A 20,974-nucleotide genomic window follows, 5' to 3' on the forward strand; every position below is an offset into this window, starting at 1 on the left:
GTTGTCTTTCCGGTAAGCAGCTGTCTCCTGACTCTATTTTCAGACTCCATGTTTCCATATCGTGTAAACAGCTGCAGCATCCATTAGGATGTTAGCCTGCTAGCATCAGAGCTAATCATGGTGATTATGGGTGGAGGAGGCGTCTGTGGACTGAAGGTGTAAATCTAAATGTTGTTCTGCTGCTGCTCTCTGCTCTTTAAATAGACTCTGGTGTCGCTTGCATAGATCAGCGGTGATGTCACCTCCTCTCCAACACGCCATGACATCATCGTCTGATAGCACACGGCTAGCCGACACCAACACAAACACACAACCGAACAGCACAACTTCCACTGCTTTTAACCCAACCTCAACAGCAACCCTGACAGCAAACATCCAGTCTGACTGATCCTCTCATCGCCAGGGGTTTAAATCAAGAAATGAAGTCACTTTAGAGGCAGTTCTTTCTGGCTTCGGTCTCATTTTTCCACACTGTGGCTCAGTGCTGTTTTCAAAATGAAGAGAAAATGAGCTGCAAATTAGGCAAAAACAAACAAAAATGTTGGAATTAAAGTCACTTCAGTCCAATCAACAGATCGGAATACAACAAAAAGAAAAAAAAAGCACATTTTAGGGCCTGAAATTGGTCAATTTTGTTAATATTTCCATGAACGTTGACTTTAAGAGTTACATAAACTATAGAAACACTCAATAGAGGGTTTTTTTATTTGCTCCTGCCTCATTTTTCACTGTAATATGAAGTCCTGTGTTTTCATCTGGTTTCAAAATGAGGAGAAATGAGCTGCAAAACAACCAAAATGAGGCATGCTTCACATTATAATGCTGCCACCACCGTGCTTCATCTTTGCAACGCTTCTTCAACGTATCCTGTTGACACCAGGATCTGCCTGGAAAATAACCAAATCTCAGCTTAAAATCAGGTTATTTCGTTTAAATTATTGCATTCTAAATGTCATATTTAAAAATTCTTCAAAAAATACACCAAAATTACAAAATTGAGCAAAGCCAAAAACTGTAAAAACAGAAAAAAATGCCACATTTTAATCTTTCTGAGGGTCTATAAAAGTATTATGTGTGACATACGGTTCTGCCAGGAAAATTCCTAAATCTCACTTTACAATGAGGATATTTCATTCAAAATGTATTTAAAATTTGACTAAAAACTGTAGAAGCTGTAAAAACAGAAACACATGTCACTGTTTTGTCATTCCAATGGTCCTTAAAGGCATCATGTGTAGCTTGCAGTTCTGCCAGGAAAAATTCCCAAATCTCAGCTCAGAGTCAGGATATTTAATTCTAAATGTTTTTGAAAGTCGCTTAAAAAAATAAACACCAAAATTACAAAACTCGCCATATAAAGAAACTGTAAAACCATTAAAAAATGCTAAATTTTCATCTCTCCAACAGTCCCTAAATGTGTCCCATGTGACATAGGATTCCATGAGGAAAATAACCAAACCTCAGCTTTAAATCAGGATATTTCGTTGAAATTGTTGTATTCTAAATGTCATATTTATAAATTTGGCAAAAAATCCACCAAAATTACGCCATTTGTCAGAGAAAGAAACTATAAAAACTGTAAAAAAAAAAAAAAAAGCCAAATTGTTGTCTTTCCAATGGTCCCTAAAGGCAATCATGTGTAGCATGCAGTTCTGCCAGGAAAATTCAAAATCTCAGCTCAGAATCATGAAATTTCATCAAAAACATTTCCTTCTATGCATCTCATTTAAAAATCACAAAGAAATTCACCAAAATTATAGCATTTATCAGAGAAACAAACTGTAAAAACAAAAAAAGGCAAATTTTTGTCTTTCCAACGCTTCTTCAACCTGTCATGTGTGACATCAGGATCTGCCATGAAAATTCCCAAATGCCAGCTTAAAATCATGACATTACATCAAATCACTTTATTCTGCATGTCTCTTTATAAATATACCAAAAAAATCCACCAAAATTACACCTTTTGTCAGACAAAGAAACTGTAAAAAACTGAAAAAATGATCTATCCAGACCCTGAAAAAGAATTTATGATAAAACGAGTCTTTGATGTCAAAATGAGACCAGAGTTCTACAAATGAACACAAATAAAACTTAAAATCTGTGATTAAATCGGAGAAGAACCTCAGTCATCCTGAACATCTGCTGCCACCATGATGCTGCCACCACCGTGCTTCACATCATGATGCTGCCACCACCATGTTTCACATCATGATGCTGCCACCGTGCTTCACATCATGATGCTGCCACCACCGTGCTTCACATCATGATGCTGCCACCACCATGCTTCACATCATGATGCTGCCACCACCATGCTTCACATCATGATGCTGCCACCACCATGCTTCACATCATGATGCTGCCACCACCATGCTTCATATCATGATGCTGCCACCACCATGCTTCACATCATGATGCTGCCACCACCGTGCTTCACATCATGATGCTGCCACCACCATGCTTCATATCATGATGCTGCCACCACCATGCTTTACAGTTTTTGGCTCAGACGGTGTAATGTTAGTGCTTTTTTGACCAATTTTTACCCGAGACAAGTCAAATAAAGTAATTTGGATGAAAAAATCACAGTTTTAGAGTTAGATTTGGGTCATTTTTGTGACAGAACCACACGTGAAACATTTAAGATTCACTTCAAAGTTGTTTTTTTTTGTGTGTTTTTATAGTTTTTAGCTGGTACATGGGGTCATTTTGTTTTTTTAAGGATTATTTGGTGTTTTTCCACCTGTTATTGTGTTTTGGGGTTAAACTGAAGTCAGATGTTTGATCAACTGCTCGTAGATGTTGATTTATTTGTGGTAAATAACCGACCAGCAACGTCTGACCTGATTGGTTCCCTGGAGTCCATCTCCGTCCTCGAGGGGTTCTGACCCGTCTGGAGGGGCTTCAATAATTCATACATTGTGGAGAAACAAGCGAACCAACAGCTGATGGATGATCTGAACCTCAGAAGCTCTCAGGCGTCTGACGGAGCGTTTCCTCGCTGCCATTTGCTGACCTACTTTTAGCTCCCGATCTGGATTTTTCATGAGACGCAGAAACGACACGAAAACTCACACAGCGGAAAGAAAATCTAAATAAATAAAACCATCTGACAGCCAGAAATACAAGATATGCTGGAATAAAGGTGGAATAAAGGGGGAATAAATGGTGGAATAATGGTGGAATAAAGGTGGAATACATGGTGGAGTAAAGGTGAAATAATTGCTGAAATAATGGTGGAATAAAAATGGAATAATGGTGGAATAAAGGTGGGATACATGGTGGAATAAATGGTAGAAAAAAGATGGAATTATGGTGGAATAATGGTGGAATACGTGGTGGAATAAATGTGGAATAAAAGTGGAATATGTGGTGGAATAAATGTGGGATAAAAAAATATAAATAATAAAATAAAAATAAAAAATATACTTTTAGCTGATTTAAATGTAGAACAACATAATTATACAATCACAGTAAAAGAGCAAATTATCGTTTGGAAAATATATATTTTTAAAAAAATATATCAACAATAGTAACATTTTACAGTTAAATATTGTAAAAGAAGGAGTTAGCAAAAACAACACAGATTTTTTTATGTGGATGTTACAGTTTTGGCAGATTTTTTTTTAGGGTAAACGTAATTTCTGACAAATTTTTCTGTGATTTTTCTTAGTTTTATCTGCAATATAACAAGAAAATCTAATACAATCCATCACACATACTCTACCAGTCAAAACACCTTCTCATTTAATGGTTTTTCTTTATTTTCATCACTATTTCCATCATAGATTCTCACTGAAGGCATCAAAATTCAAAGTTAGTGGCACACAGATGCAGCTTTAAATAGTCCCAGCGAGTAGGAAGCAGCTCAGAGTTTCTGTTTTTGAGGCATCACGGCTGAGAGCCACTTCCAGGAAAAGCTCCTTTCATTCGGCCCCTTCAGCTTTTTAAACAGACTCTCCAATTAATGTTGAAATTACAGCGACGTGTTGACGAGCTTCTGACACCAGAGGATTCATTCCAACACCTCGATGAGACGACTTCTAGAGCCGCTGATGCTTTAGAGTAAAAAAAAACACTGAGACTTGACTCATATTTAATGAAGAATCGGTCACAGTTTCCACCAGAACCTCCTCAGAATCATCGGGTTCTTCATCTACAGGAAGTTTATTAATTATCAAAGTTCTACCTTCATACTATGAATATTTCCAGAGTTTCAGGTCCTTGAAGTCCAAATTTTGCTCCTTTTAATGGACCTTTTCCGTCATTTCTGAGCCTCATGATACTGAGTTCTGTTAAAAACTGCAGCCAAATCACCACAAAAAGATGCAAAATCATTACAATTTGACTCAAAATCAGCAAAAAAGATGGTAAATTGCAAGAAAAACACACAAAATCACCACAAAAAGAGCTAAAATAATGAGGGAAAAGTCGCAAAACCACCAAAAAAAGATGCAAAATCATTGCAAAAACACAAAGTTGTCAAAAAGAGTTGAAATTAGGACAAAAAGTCTCAAAATCACTGCAAAAAGATGCTAAATTATTAAACTGGGATTCAAAATCATCAAAATAGATGATAAATCATAAGAAGAACACACAAAATTACCACAAAAGTTGAAAAATCACAACAAAAAGAGGTAAAATAACAACAAAACATTGCAAAATCGCCCAAAAAAGATGGAAAATCACTGCAAAAACACACAAAATTACTAAAAAGAGTTGAAATTAGAGCAAAAAGTCACAAACTCACCACAAAAAGATGCAAAATCATTACAGTAGAACTAAAAATCATCCAAAAAAAGCTGAATTTAAAAAAAAAACACAAAATTACCAGAAAGAGGTAAAATAATGACAAAAAGTCACAAAATCACCAGAAAACGATACAAAATCATTACAGTGGAACTAAAAATCATCAAAAAAAGATGGTAAATCATAAGAAAAATACACAAAATAACCACAAAACGTCATTCTTTGAGGGTTTTTTTGCCTCTTTGTTTTTTTGTCTCCACATCCTGTAGATATTTATCTGAATGCACCAACATTCAGGTTTGAATGAAGACAAACAGGATTAAAAACAACATTTCTAACTTTATTTCCTTCTTTTTTTCTCCCTACAGAGCAGAGAATCCAGAGCTTCCTTCCATAACTTCCTCCTCCAGCTTCCCCTCGCCCCTCCAGAGGTTCTCCAGAGGTTCTCCGTGGTGTTCTGGTCAGCTCCGTTCGCCTTCGGGGCCTCGGACCTTCATGCGTCTTCCAGCGTTAGAGTCCTCCTCCACCCACACCACCACCACCACCATGAGCTGTGAGCAGGAGTTTGGAGACGGAGCCATGGGCGTGACGCTGACGCTGCGCCTCCTCATGCACGGAAAGGTGAGCGGAAACATCGCAAACTCCACCAGAGCCAAAGATAAACCGCAGCTGAGCAGCTTCTTTGAGCTGTGACGTATTAAGGACAGAAAACATCAAATTAAACATGTAGATTTAAGTCATTTTGATGAAATATCTTTAGAGGTCATGAAGCGCCACTAAAGTCTTTGTCATGGTGCCCATTGCTAACTAAATTCTCATTGAATTTGTTTACAGAATCTGGTGCAAACATTTAATCTTTGGAGAATTTTCAAATGAAACGTGTAGATTGAAGTCATTTTGATGAAATATCTTTAGATATCTTTAGAGGTCATAAAGCACCACTTAAGTCTTTGTCATGGCGCCCATTGATAGATAAATTTGGGGGTGAGTTTCTGCCCCAAGCGAAGGAGTTTAAGGATCTCGGGTTCTTGTTTACGACTGATAGCAAAATGGACTCATGAGCTCCTCCTGGAGGTCATTAAGCACCACTTAAGTCTTTGTCATGGTGCCCATTGATAGATAAACTCTCGTAAGTTCTTTTGCTTTTTTTTTTTACAGAATCTGGTGCAAACATTTAATCTTTGGAGAATTTTTAAATGAAATGTGTAGATTTAAGTCTTTTTGATGACATATCTTTAGATATCTTTAGAGGTCAGTAAGCATCACTTAAGTCTTTGTCATGGTGCCGATGGCTAGCTAAACTCCCTTAAAACATTTTTTTTAGAATTTTTAAATGAAACATGTAGATTAAAGTAATTTTGATGAAATATCTTGGTTAGCTCGTAGGCTAATTTGCCAAACAAAACTGCTCGCCATGCTTGATAAGTTCAAAGAAAATTGGACGATTGTTTCTGTGTTTATAATTTCTGGCTTATAAATGATGCAAAGTTTTAGGTTTAACTACGGTGGCCGAGAGGTGCAAACCAAATTTACATAATGCAAAACACTTTTACAACCTCCAAGACAAATTTACAAGCGACAAAACACTTTTACAAGTTTGAAAACACTTTTACAAATCTAAAAACACTTTTACATAATGCAAAACACTTTTACAACCTCCAAGACAAATTTACAAGCGACAAAACACTTTTACAAGTTCGAAAACACTTTTACAAGTCCGAAAACACTTTTACAAGTACGAAAACACTTTTACAAAGCCAAATGTAACCGGAAAGGGAATGTCCCAACTCCGGGGCTGAAGCGGAAGTGACGACGAGGAGCGGCTAATGCACTCTGTCGGTCTGATCTGCGCCATTTAAACACTCTAAAGACCGTCCACACGAAAAACAAAACCGCGTCAATCGGTTCATATGTTCCCCACAAAACGGGCAAAACATCACCCGCTCGCTTGGTTCACCATCAACAACAACCAAAAGTTGCATTAGCCGCTCCTCGTTGTCACTTCCGGTTCAAACCCGGAGTTGGGACATTCCCTTTCCGGTTACATTTGGATTTGTAAAAGTGTTTTGTCGAAATCCAAAAACACTTTTACAAATCCAAATGTAACCGGAAAGGGAATGTCCCAACTCAGGGGTTGAAGCGGAAGTGACGACGAGGAGCGGCTAATGCAACGGACAACGAGCGGGTGATGTTTTGCCCGTTTTGTGGGGAACATATAAACCGATTGACGCGGTTTTGTTTTTCGTGTGGTCGGTCTTTAGAGTGTTTAAATGGCGCAGATCAGACCGACAGAGTGCATTAGCCGCTCCTCGTCGTCACTTCCGGTTCAATCCCGGAGTTGGGATATTCCCTTTCCGGTTACATTTGGCTTTGTAAAAGTGTTTTCGGACTTGTAAAAGTGTTTTCGGACTTGTAAAAGTGTTTTCGGACTTGTAAAAGTGTTTTCGGACTTGTAAAAGTGTTTTCGAACTTGTAAAAGTGTTTTGTCGCTTGTAAATTTGTCTTGGAGGTTGTAAAAGTGTTTTGTCGCTTGTAAATTTGTCTTGGAGGTTGTAAAAGTGTTTTGCATTATGTAAATTTGGTTTGCACCTCTCGGCCACCGTATTTAACAGTCTGTGCAATAAAGAACTTTTCCATGTCTTAAAAAGCTTCTTTTTAGTTGTTAATTTTCTGCAATTGTCGTAAAAATAGGATTTTTGTCTTCATTACTTTTCACTTTTGTTAAAAGGACGCTAAAACTGACACTTCCTGTTTCTGTTTCCTCCACAGGAAGTCGGAAGCATCATCGGAAAGGTGAGTTCCTCATGTTTTTATATAGCAACAGAAACATGTTAGTTTACTGCATTTAAAACACAAAATCCTGGATTTCACACCATTAAAATTCAACTTCTAAAGATTTCTCTGTAAACACAACATCAGGGTTTCTAAATGAAAGTCAAATATGCAGTAATTTCACAGCGACATGTGAAAACCCTCTGAAAATCTGATCCATCTTCGGTGTTTCAGCGTAATCTGACGACGGCGATGTGACGTTCCCGTGAAATGTGAATTAATAGCGTGTGAAAATTCCCAGTCATTCCAGTGGAAAGGAGCCGCTCTCAAGGGACGCGAGTCAATTTAACTGTTAAATAAAACCCCGACAGATTTCTTTTCCAAATATATCACAGCTGAGCAAAGTGCGATAATGACCACGGCGGTCGAGGCTGATTTCTTTCAGCGTATATTTAGATTTTGACTATTAGCTCCCAGTCTGCGACGTAGAGATGGAATTAAAATCACAGCTGCTCTCTGGGGTTCCTCGACTTTAGGCAGCAGCAGCAGCGACGAGGACAAGGTGTCAGCGCAGATAAACGTTCCAACTCGGAAACAAACTGCAGGTTTATTTGTCGTGGAAACGTCAGACTCTTCAGCCGGTGGATGGGCTCGGGGGCATCCCGGTGGCGGCTGATTAGTAGGCGGAGAGCGTCACTGATTCATTCTCCTCACCTGGAGTCTTCAGCACGACTTCCACGTTCACTGTCCTTCGCTTAAAGGAGGTTTCTACATCATTAAATACATAAATATCCTGTATAGGTTGTGTATGTTATGCATAAATACTTCTACATTCTCAGTTTCATCTAACAAATCCGTTAAACCACCTTCATAAAAACAAGGAAACATAAATATTTTAGAAATCTTTAGTAGGCAAATAACAAACCGGAACAACAAACAGTCCTTATTCACATATATTAACTAAAAATCTTAATATTTTGTACGACCTCCTTTGGCTAGCATTGTTGTTTTTAACTAGTTTCAAGTAATTTTGTATAATTTTCAAGTTAATTTGAATATTTTTGGATACTTTGGACAAATTTCAAATTGTTTGAGACGAGTTTTGAGTCATTTTTTGACCATTTTTAGGTAATTTTTGGACAACTTTACACTGAGAGTAAAATCAAAGCTACTGGATGAATAAAATAAATGCAGCGTGGCTCAGAAACAGTGAACAGAGGAGCAGGTTGATGGTGATCCATTCAGCATGGAGAAACATCTTCTACTGATGATGAGCAGAGTAGAGAGGAAAAGACTTGAAATGGTTAAATATCTACAGTATGTGGAGAGAAAATGACCACAAGCAGACAAAATTGTCACAAGAAGACACAAGACAACAAAAATGCTAAAATCACTGAAACGAGACACAAAATTATCAAAGTGACAAAATGGCAAAACCGAGATACACAATCACAAAAATGAGACACAAACTCATCAAAACGAGCCAAAAGACAAAAACGAGACACAAAATCATAAAAACAAGATGCTTAAATGTTTTAAGTTTGGCGATTTCTTTAAAAAATAAGACGTGATTTTGACAAAATTTCACAATTTTAGGCTTAGATTTAGTTTTGAACCAGACATAGGGTGAGTAGCTCTAGGACCGTCAGAAAGTTGGAAATCTGACAGTATTTTCTGTTTTCCCTGTTACTGGTTAATAATTGATGTCATTCTGGCACCAACATGCATTTCAAACCTGGACTGAACTGCAGGACTTTTACATATCGATGAACGTGAATTATATTCAAGCTACAATAGTATAATTTGGGTTAAACTCCTCTAACAGATCCTTTTTGCAACATCTCTCATAAATGACTTTATAAATTCCAGTTGAAGTCATGTGTATTTGTCTTGTTTATTTACAGAAAGGAGAAACTGTGAAGAGAATAAGAGAAGAGGTAAGACACCGCATCCATCCCCATCCTTCTTCCATCCTCTCTTCCTTCTCTTCCTGTCTCCTATTAACCCAGAACAACCCCTCAGCTCATATGGATCGTGAGAACTGATCAGGAAACTGTGCAATCTGCTCTGAATCTGTGAGAAATCTACAACATAATTATATATTCTGCTCAGACCTCTCTCTGCTGCAACTTAATCATTCCATAAAACATGTCAGAAGAGTGGAAACATCCCATCAAATCCGCCAATTTCCAGGAGAAAAGTTAACTCTGTGAAGTATTTGGTGCTTCCGCCTGACGCTGAGTCACGTTTAGCTGCTCTTTGCTGCCAGAAGACGGTAAAACGGCAGCGACGCTCAGAGCTGTAGCCTCCCTGTGGAATATCCGTCCTCTACGCCTTCCTGTATTTTCAAGGAAACATAGATGCAAGTAGACAGAGAGGACGGCGAGAAAGACAAAAGAGACGTAGAGGTGTGAAGGTAGGGAGCACCAAGGGACGAAGGAAGAAGGGCTTCTAGATTACAGAGAACTGGAGATGCAGGAGGTAAGAAGGTTCCACTGAAGTCACCCTCTGGGTTCATAATTTAACCAACTGCAAATAGATTAACCAGCAAGGTAGAAGAAGAAGGACATGCATGTCAGTAAATGTAGATCAGCTGTAGTACCTGCTTGTTCCACCAGGTGGAGCCTCTTACTATTTATTAAGATAGATTCAGTCTTTGTCATGGTGCCCATTGCTAGCTAAACTCCCACAATGCTCTCTGTTTGCCAACATGAAGCAGCCTGTAGTCTGAGTTACTGCCTCCTAACCCTCCAGTTGAAAGACCTGGGAGGCATCAAACAGCTTCAGCTATATTTCCCAAAAAAGTTAGACCTAGATCTAAACGCCAATCTCAAACATTTTCTTGTCTCCCAGTAACACACCTCATCTGCAGTCAGGTCAGCCTCTGCAGCCATATGAATACTTAAACATGTGGATCTATAACTTCAAATGCTTTATCTCTCTGAGAACAGAGCACAGATAACATCACCGACTCGTTAACGTATTCCACACCTGATGTGAATACCGGAGAGTTTTCTGTAAAGACGCAGGGACTCCCAGAGGAGAGTCGCTCTAAAGCCAACATCAACAACACAACAGGCTTCTTCAGATGCTGCCTGGAAATGGAAACGGGTCAAAAATATACATACAGTAAAGCTAATATTTGGTTTAATTCATCCGTTTCCACCTCAGTTCAGTTCTTCTGGTTCCAATCTTCTGGTTTTTCTTTGACTCCTCTGGACTCCATACCTACCATCAAGCATGGAGGTGGCAGTATCATTATACTATCAGTTTCACTGACTCAACTAAGACTTGTTTCTTCATCATTCTACAGGTTTTTGATGGGTTTAAGTCAGGACTTTGTGGAGACCAGTCTAGAACCTTCATTCTAGCCTGATGGAACCATTTTCTTACCACTAAATGAGTCATTTTTGACCAATTCTGAGTCATTTTAACCACTTTTAAAGTCAGTTTGGACAAATTTTGAGTAGTTTTGAACCGATTTTTAGTAATTTTCGACAATGTTCTTGGGCAAATTTTAAACCATTTTGGACCAGTTTTAAGTCATTTTAAACAACGTTTTAGTCATTTTGGACAAAGTTTTAGGCATTTTGGAGATATTAAAGTCATTTAAACACATTTTTAGACATTTTGGACAATTTTTGAGTCATTTTTGGGCAGATTTGAAACCATTTTGGACCAATGTTTAGTCATTTTAAACCACTTTTAGTCATTGTCAACATTTTTTTTAGTCATTTTGGACAATTTTTTGTCATTTTGGATAATTTTTTTTAATTGTGGATAATTTTTTGGTCATTTTGGACAATTTTTTGTCATTTTCGAAAACATTTTGGTCATTTTGGACAAGTTTGAGACATTTTGGACAATTTTTAATCTAGTTTGCACTAGTTTTGAGTGAATTTGGACAGGTTTTGTTATTTTGGACAAATTTGGAGTCCTTTTCAACCAATTCTTAGGCATTTTGGACCTTTTTTTGTCATTTTAGACACGTTTGAGTCATTTTTAACACATTTTTCCAAATTTCTTAAAAAACGTATGAAGAATTGCAACCAAAAGTCTCAACAAACTGTTCCTGATGCTCATTTAATTTAACAATATTATTTCTGTTGGTTTTGTTAAAGCTGCAGGACGAGTTATTGATGAAAACCAAGAATCTATCAGAATAAACAGAATATCGATCAGTGATCAGTGATCAGACGTTAAGCAATCAATAATCAGTAAACCTTCCAGTTAATTCAGCTGCACTGATTCTCTTCTAATGTTTATCTTCATCCTCCTCTTCATCATCATCTTCATCATCCTCCTTTGGATTTTTGCTCCATCTCTTTATCTTTTCCTCCTCAAATATTTGCACCACCTTTGTCTCTCTTCCACCTCTTCCTCCTCCTCTTCCTCCTCCTCCTCCTCTTCCTCTTCCTTCTCTTCCTCCTCTTCCTCCTGTTTCTCTTCTTCCTCCTCTTCCTCCTCTTCTCCTCCTCCTCCTCCTCCTCTTCCTCCTCCTCCACTACCTCCTCCTCCTCCTGTTTCTCTTCTTCCTCCTCTTCCTCCTCTTCTCCTCCTCCTCCTCTTCCTCTTCCTCCTCTTCCTCCTGTTTCTCTTCTTCCTCCTCTTCCTCCTCTTCTCCTCCTCCTCCTCCTCCTCTTCCTCCTCCTCCACTACCTCCTCCTCCTCCTCCTCTTCCTCCTCCTCCACTACCTCCTCCTCCTCTTCTTCCACATTTAATTCATTTCTATCACTGGGCTCCAATCTTCCTCCTCTTCCTCCTGTTTCTCTTCTTCCTCCTCTTCTCCTCCTCCTCCTCCTCTTCCTCCTCCACTACCTCCTCCTCTTCCACTACCTCCTCCTCTTCCTCTTCCTCCTCCACTACCTCCTCCTCTTCCTCTACCTCCTCCTCTTCCTCTTCCTCCTCCTCTTCCACATTTAATTCATTTCTATCACTGGGCTCCAATCTTCCTCCTCCTAATCTTTTCATTTCCTTCCTCTTGCTCCTGAAAACTTCAATCTTCTCTCTCCATGTGGCTGCCCCTCCCCCTCCTCCCCTCCCCCTCCTCCTCTCCTCCCCCCTCCTCCAGGTAATCTCCTCCTGCATCTCAGGTGAATCTCCTTTAGGTGGTCAGACTGGTTCTCCTCCTTCTCCTCCTCCTCTTCTTCTTCTTCTTCTTCTTCTCTGTCGTTGCTCCTCATCTCCCCCCTCCTCCCCACTAATGTGTTTTCTCTCTCCCCCCTCCCTCCCTGCTTCCATTAACCTCCATCTTCCTCCCTCGCCTCCTCCATAATCCCCTCCTCCTCCCTCTTTCTCCCTCCCTTTACAAAAAAATAATTTTCCCACAATCCCCTGCTCCTCCTCCCCCTCCTCCCCCCACAGAGCAGTGCCAGGATCAACATCTCAGAAGGTTCCTGTCCAGAGAGGATCATCACCATCACCGGGCCAACGGACTGCGTGTTCAGAGCGTTCACCATGATCGCCTTCAAACTGGAGGAGGTACATGAAATACTACAGAAATACTACAGAAATGCTAAATAAATACTACCAAAAATACTACAGAAATACTACAGAAATGCTAAATAAATACTACCAAAAATACTACATAAATACTACCGAAAATACTACATAAATACTACATAAATATACACAGACACCGTGATCACCTTCAAACTGGAGGAGGTACACGGAAATACTACCTAAATACTAAACACAATATATAATTTGGATAAGTTGAAGGTATTTTTGGACAATTTCAGGCTCATTTTAGAGAATTTTAGGCTCATTTTGAACAATTGAAGCATCAGGACAGTCAGCACCATCAGCACCATCAGCACCATCAGGACCGTCAGGACCGTCAGGATTTGTTTGAAGAGGAATCTGGATCAGATTGTGACTTCACTGGTCTCTATGGCAAACAGGGTCAGAAGGCGAAGCCTCCTAAGATGTTTCTGGGTTGTATTTGGTGTATTAGAGGTTTCTGAGGGCTGAGGCATGAATCTAGTTTGAAGTACATGATAGGCGATTGGTTCGGCTTCGTTTGAGTGAATGGACCAGGTGGTCTTCAGAGATGGAGGAAGGTCAAGACGAGATGTGAAGTTAGAAGGACCACTCGTCCGTCAGTGGACTACCTGGACATCGGAGGATCTGTCGGGAGCGTCGGAATCGCTGATCGTTACCGGATGCGGCGGCTTCTCTGGAGGCTCGTCTGCTTCAGGATCAATGCTGGGCCGAGAGGAAGTTGAGGAGGGAGGAGTTCCGTTTTCACTGGTGGTAGCCAGGACCGGATGGAGAACGGAGAGAGGAGTTCTGATGGAGTTTCTCTTCCGGAAGATGCTGCTAATGGAGCTTCTGGAGCCGATCGCGTCTCCTGACCTGGTTGTGGATGAATCTGGTCAATGTGGAGGAGATCTGGAACCGGTCTGGATGTTTTCTCCTGGAGGCTGATGGATAGTCGGTCGGTGAGTCAGAGCTTCTAGAACTTTCAGACTGGAAACAGTTGGGAGTTGCTGATCCTGAACCTCAGCAAGATAATTACCTCCATTATTTGGGATATTTTATCATGGGTTTTTTTTTTTGGTGGCAATTTTCATGGGGTTTTGGTTTATGTTTAACTAATTTGAGACCGTTTTGAGTCATTCTGAACAACATGAGCCATTTTAAAGCATTTTAGGTTATTTTGAGCAAGTTTTAGGTGTTTTGGACAATTTTGGTGCATTCTGGGCTAGTTCTTGTCATTTTTGAAGCTTTCAAGGCAATTTGGGTAAGTTGGAATAATGTTGGACAATTTTAGGCACATTTTGGACATTTTTAGGGTAATGTTGGACAATTTCAGACCCATTTTGGACAATTTTAGACTCATTTTGGACAAACAGAACAGAACTCGAATGTGTTTTTCATTTGGGACATTTTTTGAACAGTTTTCAAGCAATTTTATCCATTTTTTCATTCATTTTGGTTAAATTTTTAGCTCATTTACAACTGGTTTTGTCATTTTAGTAAAATTCAATCATTTTGAACCATTTTTAAGTCATTTTCAGCAAGTTTTGGAGAAAAGAGGGATATTTTGGACAATTTTCAGCTCATTTTTGGGACAATTTTAGCCTAGTTTTGGACAAACACAAAACAAATCACATCTAGATACCAGTCCTTGTTAAAATCTGTTTAAAATTATAAGAAAATGACTTCAATGACTTCATACTTGTCCTACATTACATAAAAATGACCTTAGATTGTCCAGAATTATTCAAAATGTTCCAGTTTATACCAGAACTCAAATATTCAAGACCTGAATAAGTGGTAAAAGACAAATGTTTTTACTGAAACAGAACCAAAGTATTCAGTATTTAATGAACACAACACCAACCTTTGAGTGTTTTTTCTGGTCCAGATGTTGTAAACTTGGCGAAGAGTGTTTAATTACCTCCAACATGAGGAGAGAATCAGCAGAAGAACACTTTCTGGTTGATGTTGATTCAAAGTGAAACCTAACAAACCTCCTGAACCAGCAGCCGCTCGGTTTCCATCAGCGTCCTGCGGAGCTATCGGAGACTTTAAATCAGCTCAACGTCGGCCTGGATGTGAGGAAAATGTTTAAGAAGCGACGCCCAGCGAATAAAGATCCATATGATGAATATAGATCCGTATGACTGATATAGATCCGTACATATAGATCCATACAGTGAATATAGATCCATATGACTGATATAGATCCATACATGTAGATCCATACGGTGAATATAGATCCGTATGACTGATATAGATCCGTACATATAGATCCATACAGTGAATATAGATCCATATGACTGATATAGATCCATACATGTAGATCCATACGGTGAATATAGATCCGTATGACTGATATAGATCCATACATATAGATCCATACGGTGAATATAGATCCATATGACTGGAAGATGCAGCCGTGTAAACACACATATATATATAAACACAGTTACATGTATTTTTTAATGTTTAAATACAGATAATATCCAGTAAAACCGGAAGAAAAAAAATGTTAATTTACATGTAAACCTTAAAAAACACCAAAATTGGAAATCATCACATCACTTCTTAATGTTTGACTATAAAATTACACTTTTTTTGATAAGTTGGAGGTGTTTTGGACAATTTTAGGCTCACTTTGGATAATTTTAGAAAATTTTAGGCCAATTTCTGACAATTTTAATCCCATTTTAGGCAAATTTTATACAATTTTGGGTTAATTTTGGACAATTTAAGGCCAATTTTGCACAATTTTATTCCAATTTTAGGCCAATTTTAGACAATTTTCAGCTCATTTTGGACAATTTTAGCCTAATTTTTTACAAACTTAGACTCACTTTGGACAATTTTAGTCCTATTTTAGATAAACACTACAGAATTCAAATGTGTTTTTCTTTTGGGACATTTTTTTTAACAATTTTAAAGTGATTTTATGGATGTTTTCATTCATTTTGGTTAAATTTCAGTTCATTTAGAACAGGTTTTTAATCATTTTGCACAATTTCAGTCACAATTTCTGTCATTTTAGACAAATTGAGCCATTTTTAAACATTTTAAGTCATTTTGAGCATTTATTTATTTTTCTTTTTTTTGGAGAAGTTGGACATATTAGGCCCATTTTGGAAACAAAATGAACAATCTGTATTTTTTAAAAATAATTTATTTACATGTTTGATGGTAAAATTTCACACTTTATTTAAATCAGGATATTTTATATTAAGGTTTGAAAATAAGGTAAATAATTTTTCTGTCTTTTATTTAACAGACTTTCACAGGTTCGTCAAATACCAGATATCTCATAAATTCACAGGAAAAAAAGGTATGAGTTTACATAAGATATTTTAATTTTTTAAAGGATTTGTATTTTTTTTAATTTTACAGTGTATATGACATTAATTTCCTCCTAAAGACTTATTGGACTCCATGTTTGGTCCAGAGAGGGTCTGGTTGTGGAGAATCGGAGCGCCTGGTTGTCGTTTCAGGACGTGTCACATTGTGAGAAATTAAATCCAGATGGCTGCTATTTAAATCTCAGTGATCCTCATGGAAGGAAAGTAAAAGAGGAGTGGACAGAGATTTATGGAGCTGACGGGATTTTAAAAACGAGGAAACAGTGGGAGATGGACGTGGCTTTAAAGAAAAGGATGTGGAGATGGAAGCAGATAGAGACGAGGAGAGAGGAAGTTCCGTGAAAAGTTAATGAGCTGAAGAAGAGAGATTATGAAGAGGAGGTCTGAAAAGTGTGATCTGGGATTAAATGAAGACAAATCAGAGAGAGTTCAGCGTTTAAACCCACAAAGGTTCAATCTGGAGGTTAGCAGCTGAATTACTGGATTCATTTATGTGTATATATAATTACTGGATTTATTTATGTATATATATAATTACTGGATTTACCCAGCAGGACATCTGCAGCCTCCAGTCTTCTTCAGTTATTAGTTCTGATGCAAAGAATCTTAGCTGAAGCACGGTGGTGGCGGTATCATGACATAAAGCATGGCAGCATCATGACGTGAAGCATGGTGGTGGCAGCATCATGATGTGAAGCACGGAGGTGGCAGCATCATGATGTGAAGCACGGTGGTGGCAGCATCATGATGTGAAGCATGATGCAGGCTGTCAGTTAACTGTAGCTGTCGTCTAGTTCCAGTTCCAGGTTCTTTTTAATAACTGACGGCTGATGAGGAGATCAGATCATAATTAAAACTGACAGATGAGAGCCGCCGTTAAAGAGCGATAAAAGAAAATGAAACGGTAAGTACTGAAGAGGAAAAGTACAATAAACCTGGAGAAAACTGAGACAGAGGAGAGGGTTAAATAAAATGTGTAATAAGAAACCTGAAGACTCATCATAACCTGAAGTCGTCTCATGTGTCGTTTATGTTTCTGAGGTTTATTTTGAAATGCAGGCAAAATTCTGCTTTATTTATCCAAAGAAACACATCAGGGACTTTCAAAATGAAATAAAACCCAAACCAGCATTGAATGGAATAGAATTGAAGAGCATAGAATAGCATAGCATAGCAGAGCATGCCATGCAATAGAGTAGAATTGAATAGTGAATCATTAGCATAGAATAGCATTAACATAGAATAGGTTAGCATAGCATTAGCATAGAATAGGTTAGCATAGCATAGAATGGAGTAGAATAGCATAACAGCAAAAAATAGCATAACAGCATGGAATGGAATAGAATAGAGTAGAATAGCATAGCATTAGCATAGGATAGAATAGAATAGCATAGAATAGAACAGCATAGCAAAGAAAAGAGTAGCATAGCATTAGTATAGAATAGCATAGAATAAAATAACAGCATATAATAGCATAGAATAACAGCATAGAATAGAATAGCATAGCATTAACATAGAATAACATAACATTAGCATAGCATAGAATAGCATAAGATAGCAAAGCATGCCATAGAATAGAGTAGCATAGTATTAGCATAGAATAGCATAGCATAGATTAGAATAGCATGGCATTACCATAGCATAGCATAGAATAGCATTGCATACCATAGTGTAGAATAGAATAGCATGCCATAGAATACAGTAGAATAGAATAGCATAGCATGGAATAGCATATAGTAGCATAACAATAGCATACTATGGCATAGCATTAGCATAGCATAGAATGGAATAGCATAGCATTAGCAAGCCATAGCATAGTATTAGCATTAGCATTTAAAGAAGTAGAGAGAACTCAGAAATAAAATATAAAACATCTGTGAAAATCTAAGCAAGGTTTAAAAAAAGAAGAAAAAAACTACAACTATAAACTATAACTATAACTATAAAAAGCTAAAAAAAATATTATTTGTCTACCATTTTTACAGGTAACATGCACTTAGTACTGTTTTCCCCAATTTTAGTGAGATATTTTTTATATTTGAATAAAATAAGAGTTCAGTTTTAACGTGTCGTTTTTCTGTCAAATAATGGCAAATATATGTTTAAATATATGTTAAAATACTAATCTTTTGCTGATTTAAATACCAAAAAACTGTAATTTTACAATCAATGTAAAAAAAAACAACTAAGCATATTATTTCTAAAAATACAGACTTTATGTGAACATTATTTAAACTGGTAAACTAATCTAATGTCATGATGCTTCCTCGACATTTTCTGCATTTTTGATAATCACAGCATGATTTTTTTTACGTTTAGTCTTTGGTTAAAGTGAATAAATGAATTTAGTGTTCATTTGAGAGGAATCAAAAACTGCATCCAACTTTAAAAAGTGACATTAATATGAACTCATTCTTTAATGTTATCTGCTGACTTATTCCAGTTGTGTGTTTGTGTCTAAAGCGATTGATTTTATGCTCCGATGAAGCCTTGAAACGTCGGCTGGTTGTTAAATTTAGAATATATTCTGTTGTTACTCTGACATGAGAGCAGCCGATTGGTCCACAGAACAGAGTGAAAGTGAGGAAGAGGAGCTGGGAGTTTAGAGGACAGCAATGAAGGTCGGAGAGGCAGCCGGTGGCGTTTGACCGGGTCGAGTCCAATCTGTGATCCGCATCCGAAGTATGACGTGACGGACAGCGTGGAGGTTTCTGGTCATCAGAGTTCATCTCTAAAGGCTGGAGGTCGAAACCACAGAACATAGATTTGGTTCTACTGCAGGAGGCGACGGGAAAGTTTATACAAGAAGACTGAAACGCTGTTTAAAAAGATGAAAAGGTCGTGCATTTGATGATGCATTGGGTCTAAAAAAAACCTGCTGAAAGTGGGTCAACGTCCATCTCAATGAATCTTTAAAGATTAAATAAATATTAAACTGGAGCATTGGTGTAACAACCTTCTTTATTCTAAGACTTAACGTCTTCTTCTTTGTAGTTTGATTTAACTTGACTCAGGTTTTGCATTAGGGTTAGTAAGGTTAGAGTGTCACTGCTGGTTCAGTAAAGTTTAAACAAATATCTAATAGAATTAGAGCTCAGGTAAATCATCTGGTGGACCAACTTCCTTTATTCTACGACTTTGGATTTGTTACCCTTTTCAAATTAATCAGTACGAAGACTGAGATGCTGTTCAGAAATGGAATGAAATGGAATAACCCAACACCTACAGATGTTTGAACACGTTGTAGACCAGCAGCTTGTTGTTCTCCAGACACACTGACACTAATGGAAGATCCCTTTAAGGACTGGTCAGGCTGTAAATTCAATTTAATTGAATTAAACCCATATGTTTCTGTTGCTCTTGATTTCTCCCAGGACCTGGCAGCTTTGGTAGCAAACGGTACAGTGACCAGCAAACCTCCAGTCACCCTCCGACTGGTGATCCCGGCCAGCCAGTGTGGTTCCCTCATCGGTAAAGGAGGTTCTAAGATCAAGGAGATCAGAGAGGTGAGTCTTCTGGACGGACATGGAGTCACTTTATCAGGCATAGTGGAGATTCAGCTGAATTTGATTTACTTATGTGGAACCAGTTCACAACATTTGTCATCTCAAGGCACTTTTCACAACACATCCAAAGATTCATTTGGTTTGTCTTTGAACAACAAAACATCCAGCAGAACCAGGCTCAGGGAGGGCAGACTTTTAACCTCACCCCTGGTCGGGGTGAGGTTAAAGGAGGATCAGAACGGAATAATGGATAGAAAACAGACAAAACATGAGAGAAAATTCAACATATTGGAGATCATAACGTTAGAAACTGCAGATAAATTCCAGCTTCAGGGACACCTGCAGACAGGATGAAACTACAGAGCCAGAAGACAAAGAGTTAGTGACATGCAGTGGTGGTACAGTTTAAAAAAGCCCAAAACTGTTAATAATGTTCACATCAAGTCGTATTTTACAAATAGGAATTTACAATGTTTGTGAAATTACACTTATTTTTTACTGAATTAATATCAGTAAAAAATAAGAGCTTAAGAGTTTTGTATATGAGGAGAAGGAGCTTAATTTCTGTTCTTTACTTGTGTGAAAACCTTTTAGTTCAATACACACCATCAGTTTTTGTAGTAGCCTGTTATCAGTTAACTCTCATTCTTACAGTTGTAATCATACTTTGCTTTTAGAATTTGGTTTTATTTTTACAGACATTTATAACACTGTAGGTTTAAGTCCCCTTTAGTACAACATGATATGTTTTTTTTATACTCCTTCAACTGCCTCTGATAAACTGTAAAACATCTCAAAACTCACCAAATGTTCTGTTGTAAGAGTGAAAACAAAAGCCTCCATGCACTGCCAGCATCTGAGGAACTGAACACCAGTGAATTAGTTATATTTGTGTTGGCAATGTCTATACAACAGTGGGAAATTTGTCAGTGTTAGTGCATTTTGATGCTAATATTGCTAACGTTAGCATTAGCTTTGATGGTGTGCCCACAGGTCAGAGCTCTGTGGAAACTGTAGCACTAAGGGATGTCTAGAGACAGTGGAAAGTTTAAATTAAACCATTAAACAAGGACCAGGTGGGTTGCTGTGTTTTCATGTTGCCTGTTGTGCTT

At 38.0% G+C, this 20,974-nt stretch overlaps 1 protein-coding gene across 6 annotated transcripts in view; it reads left to right on the forward strand.

Annotated features, from left to right (window-relative positions):
• Positions 1 to 20,974, forward strand: part of LOC111567141 (poly(rC)-binding protein 4-like) — a 145,777-nt gene that overhangs the window by 71,669 nt on the left and 53,134 nt on the right. For 5 of the 6 annotated variants that reach the window (XM_055010601.1, XM_035947168.2, XM_055010602.1 and 2 more), the window contains exons 4-8: positions 5,115 to 5,367; positions 7,516 to 7,539; positions 9,423 to 9,455; positions 12,884 to 13,000; positions 19,731 to 19,862. In XM_055010601.1, the coding sequence (XP_054866576.1) occupies positions 5,242 to 5,367; positions 7,516 to 7,539; positions 9,423 to 9,455; positions 12,884 to 13,000; positions 19,731 to 19,862 (432 nt within the window). In that variant the 5' untranslated portion in view covers positions 5,115 to 5,241. Of the gene's footprint in view, positions 1 to 5,114; positions 5,368 to 7,515; positions 7,540 to 9,422; positions 9,456 to 12,590; positions 12,613 to 12,883; positions 13,001 to 19,730; positions 19,863 to 20,974 lie in introns of those variants that run through there. The other variant, XM_055010603.1, reaches the window with a different exon arrangement.

This window comes from Amphiprion ocellaris, chromosome 5 (genome assembly GCF_022539595.1).
Source record: "Amphiprion ocellaris isolate individual 3 ecotype Okinawa chromosome 5, ASM2253959v1, whole genome shotgun sequence".
Taxonomy (NCBI): Eukaryota; Metazoa; Chordata; class Actinopteri; family Pomacentridae; genus Amphiprion; species Amphiprion ocellaris.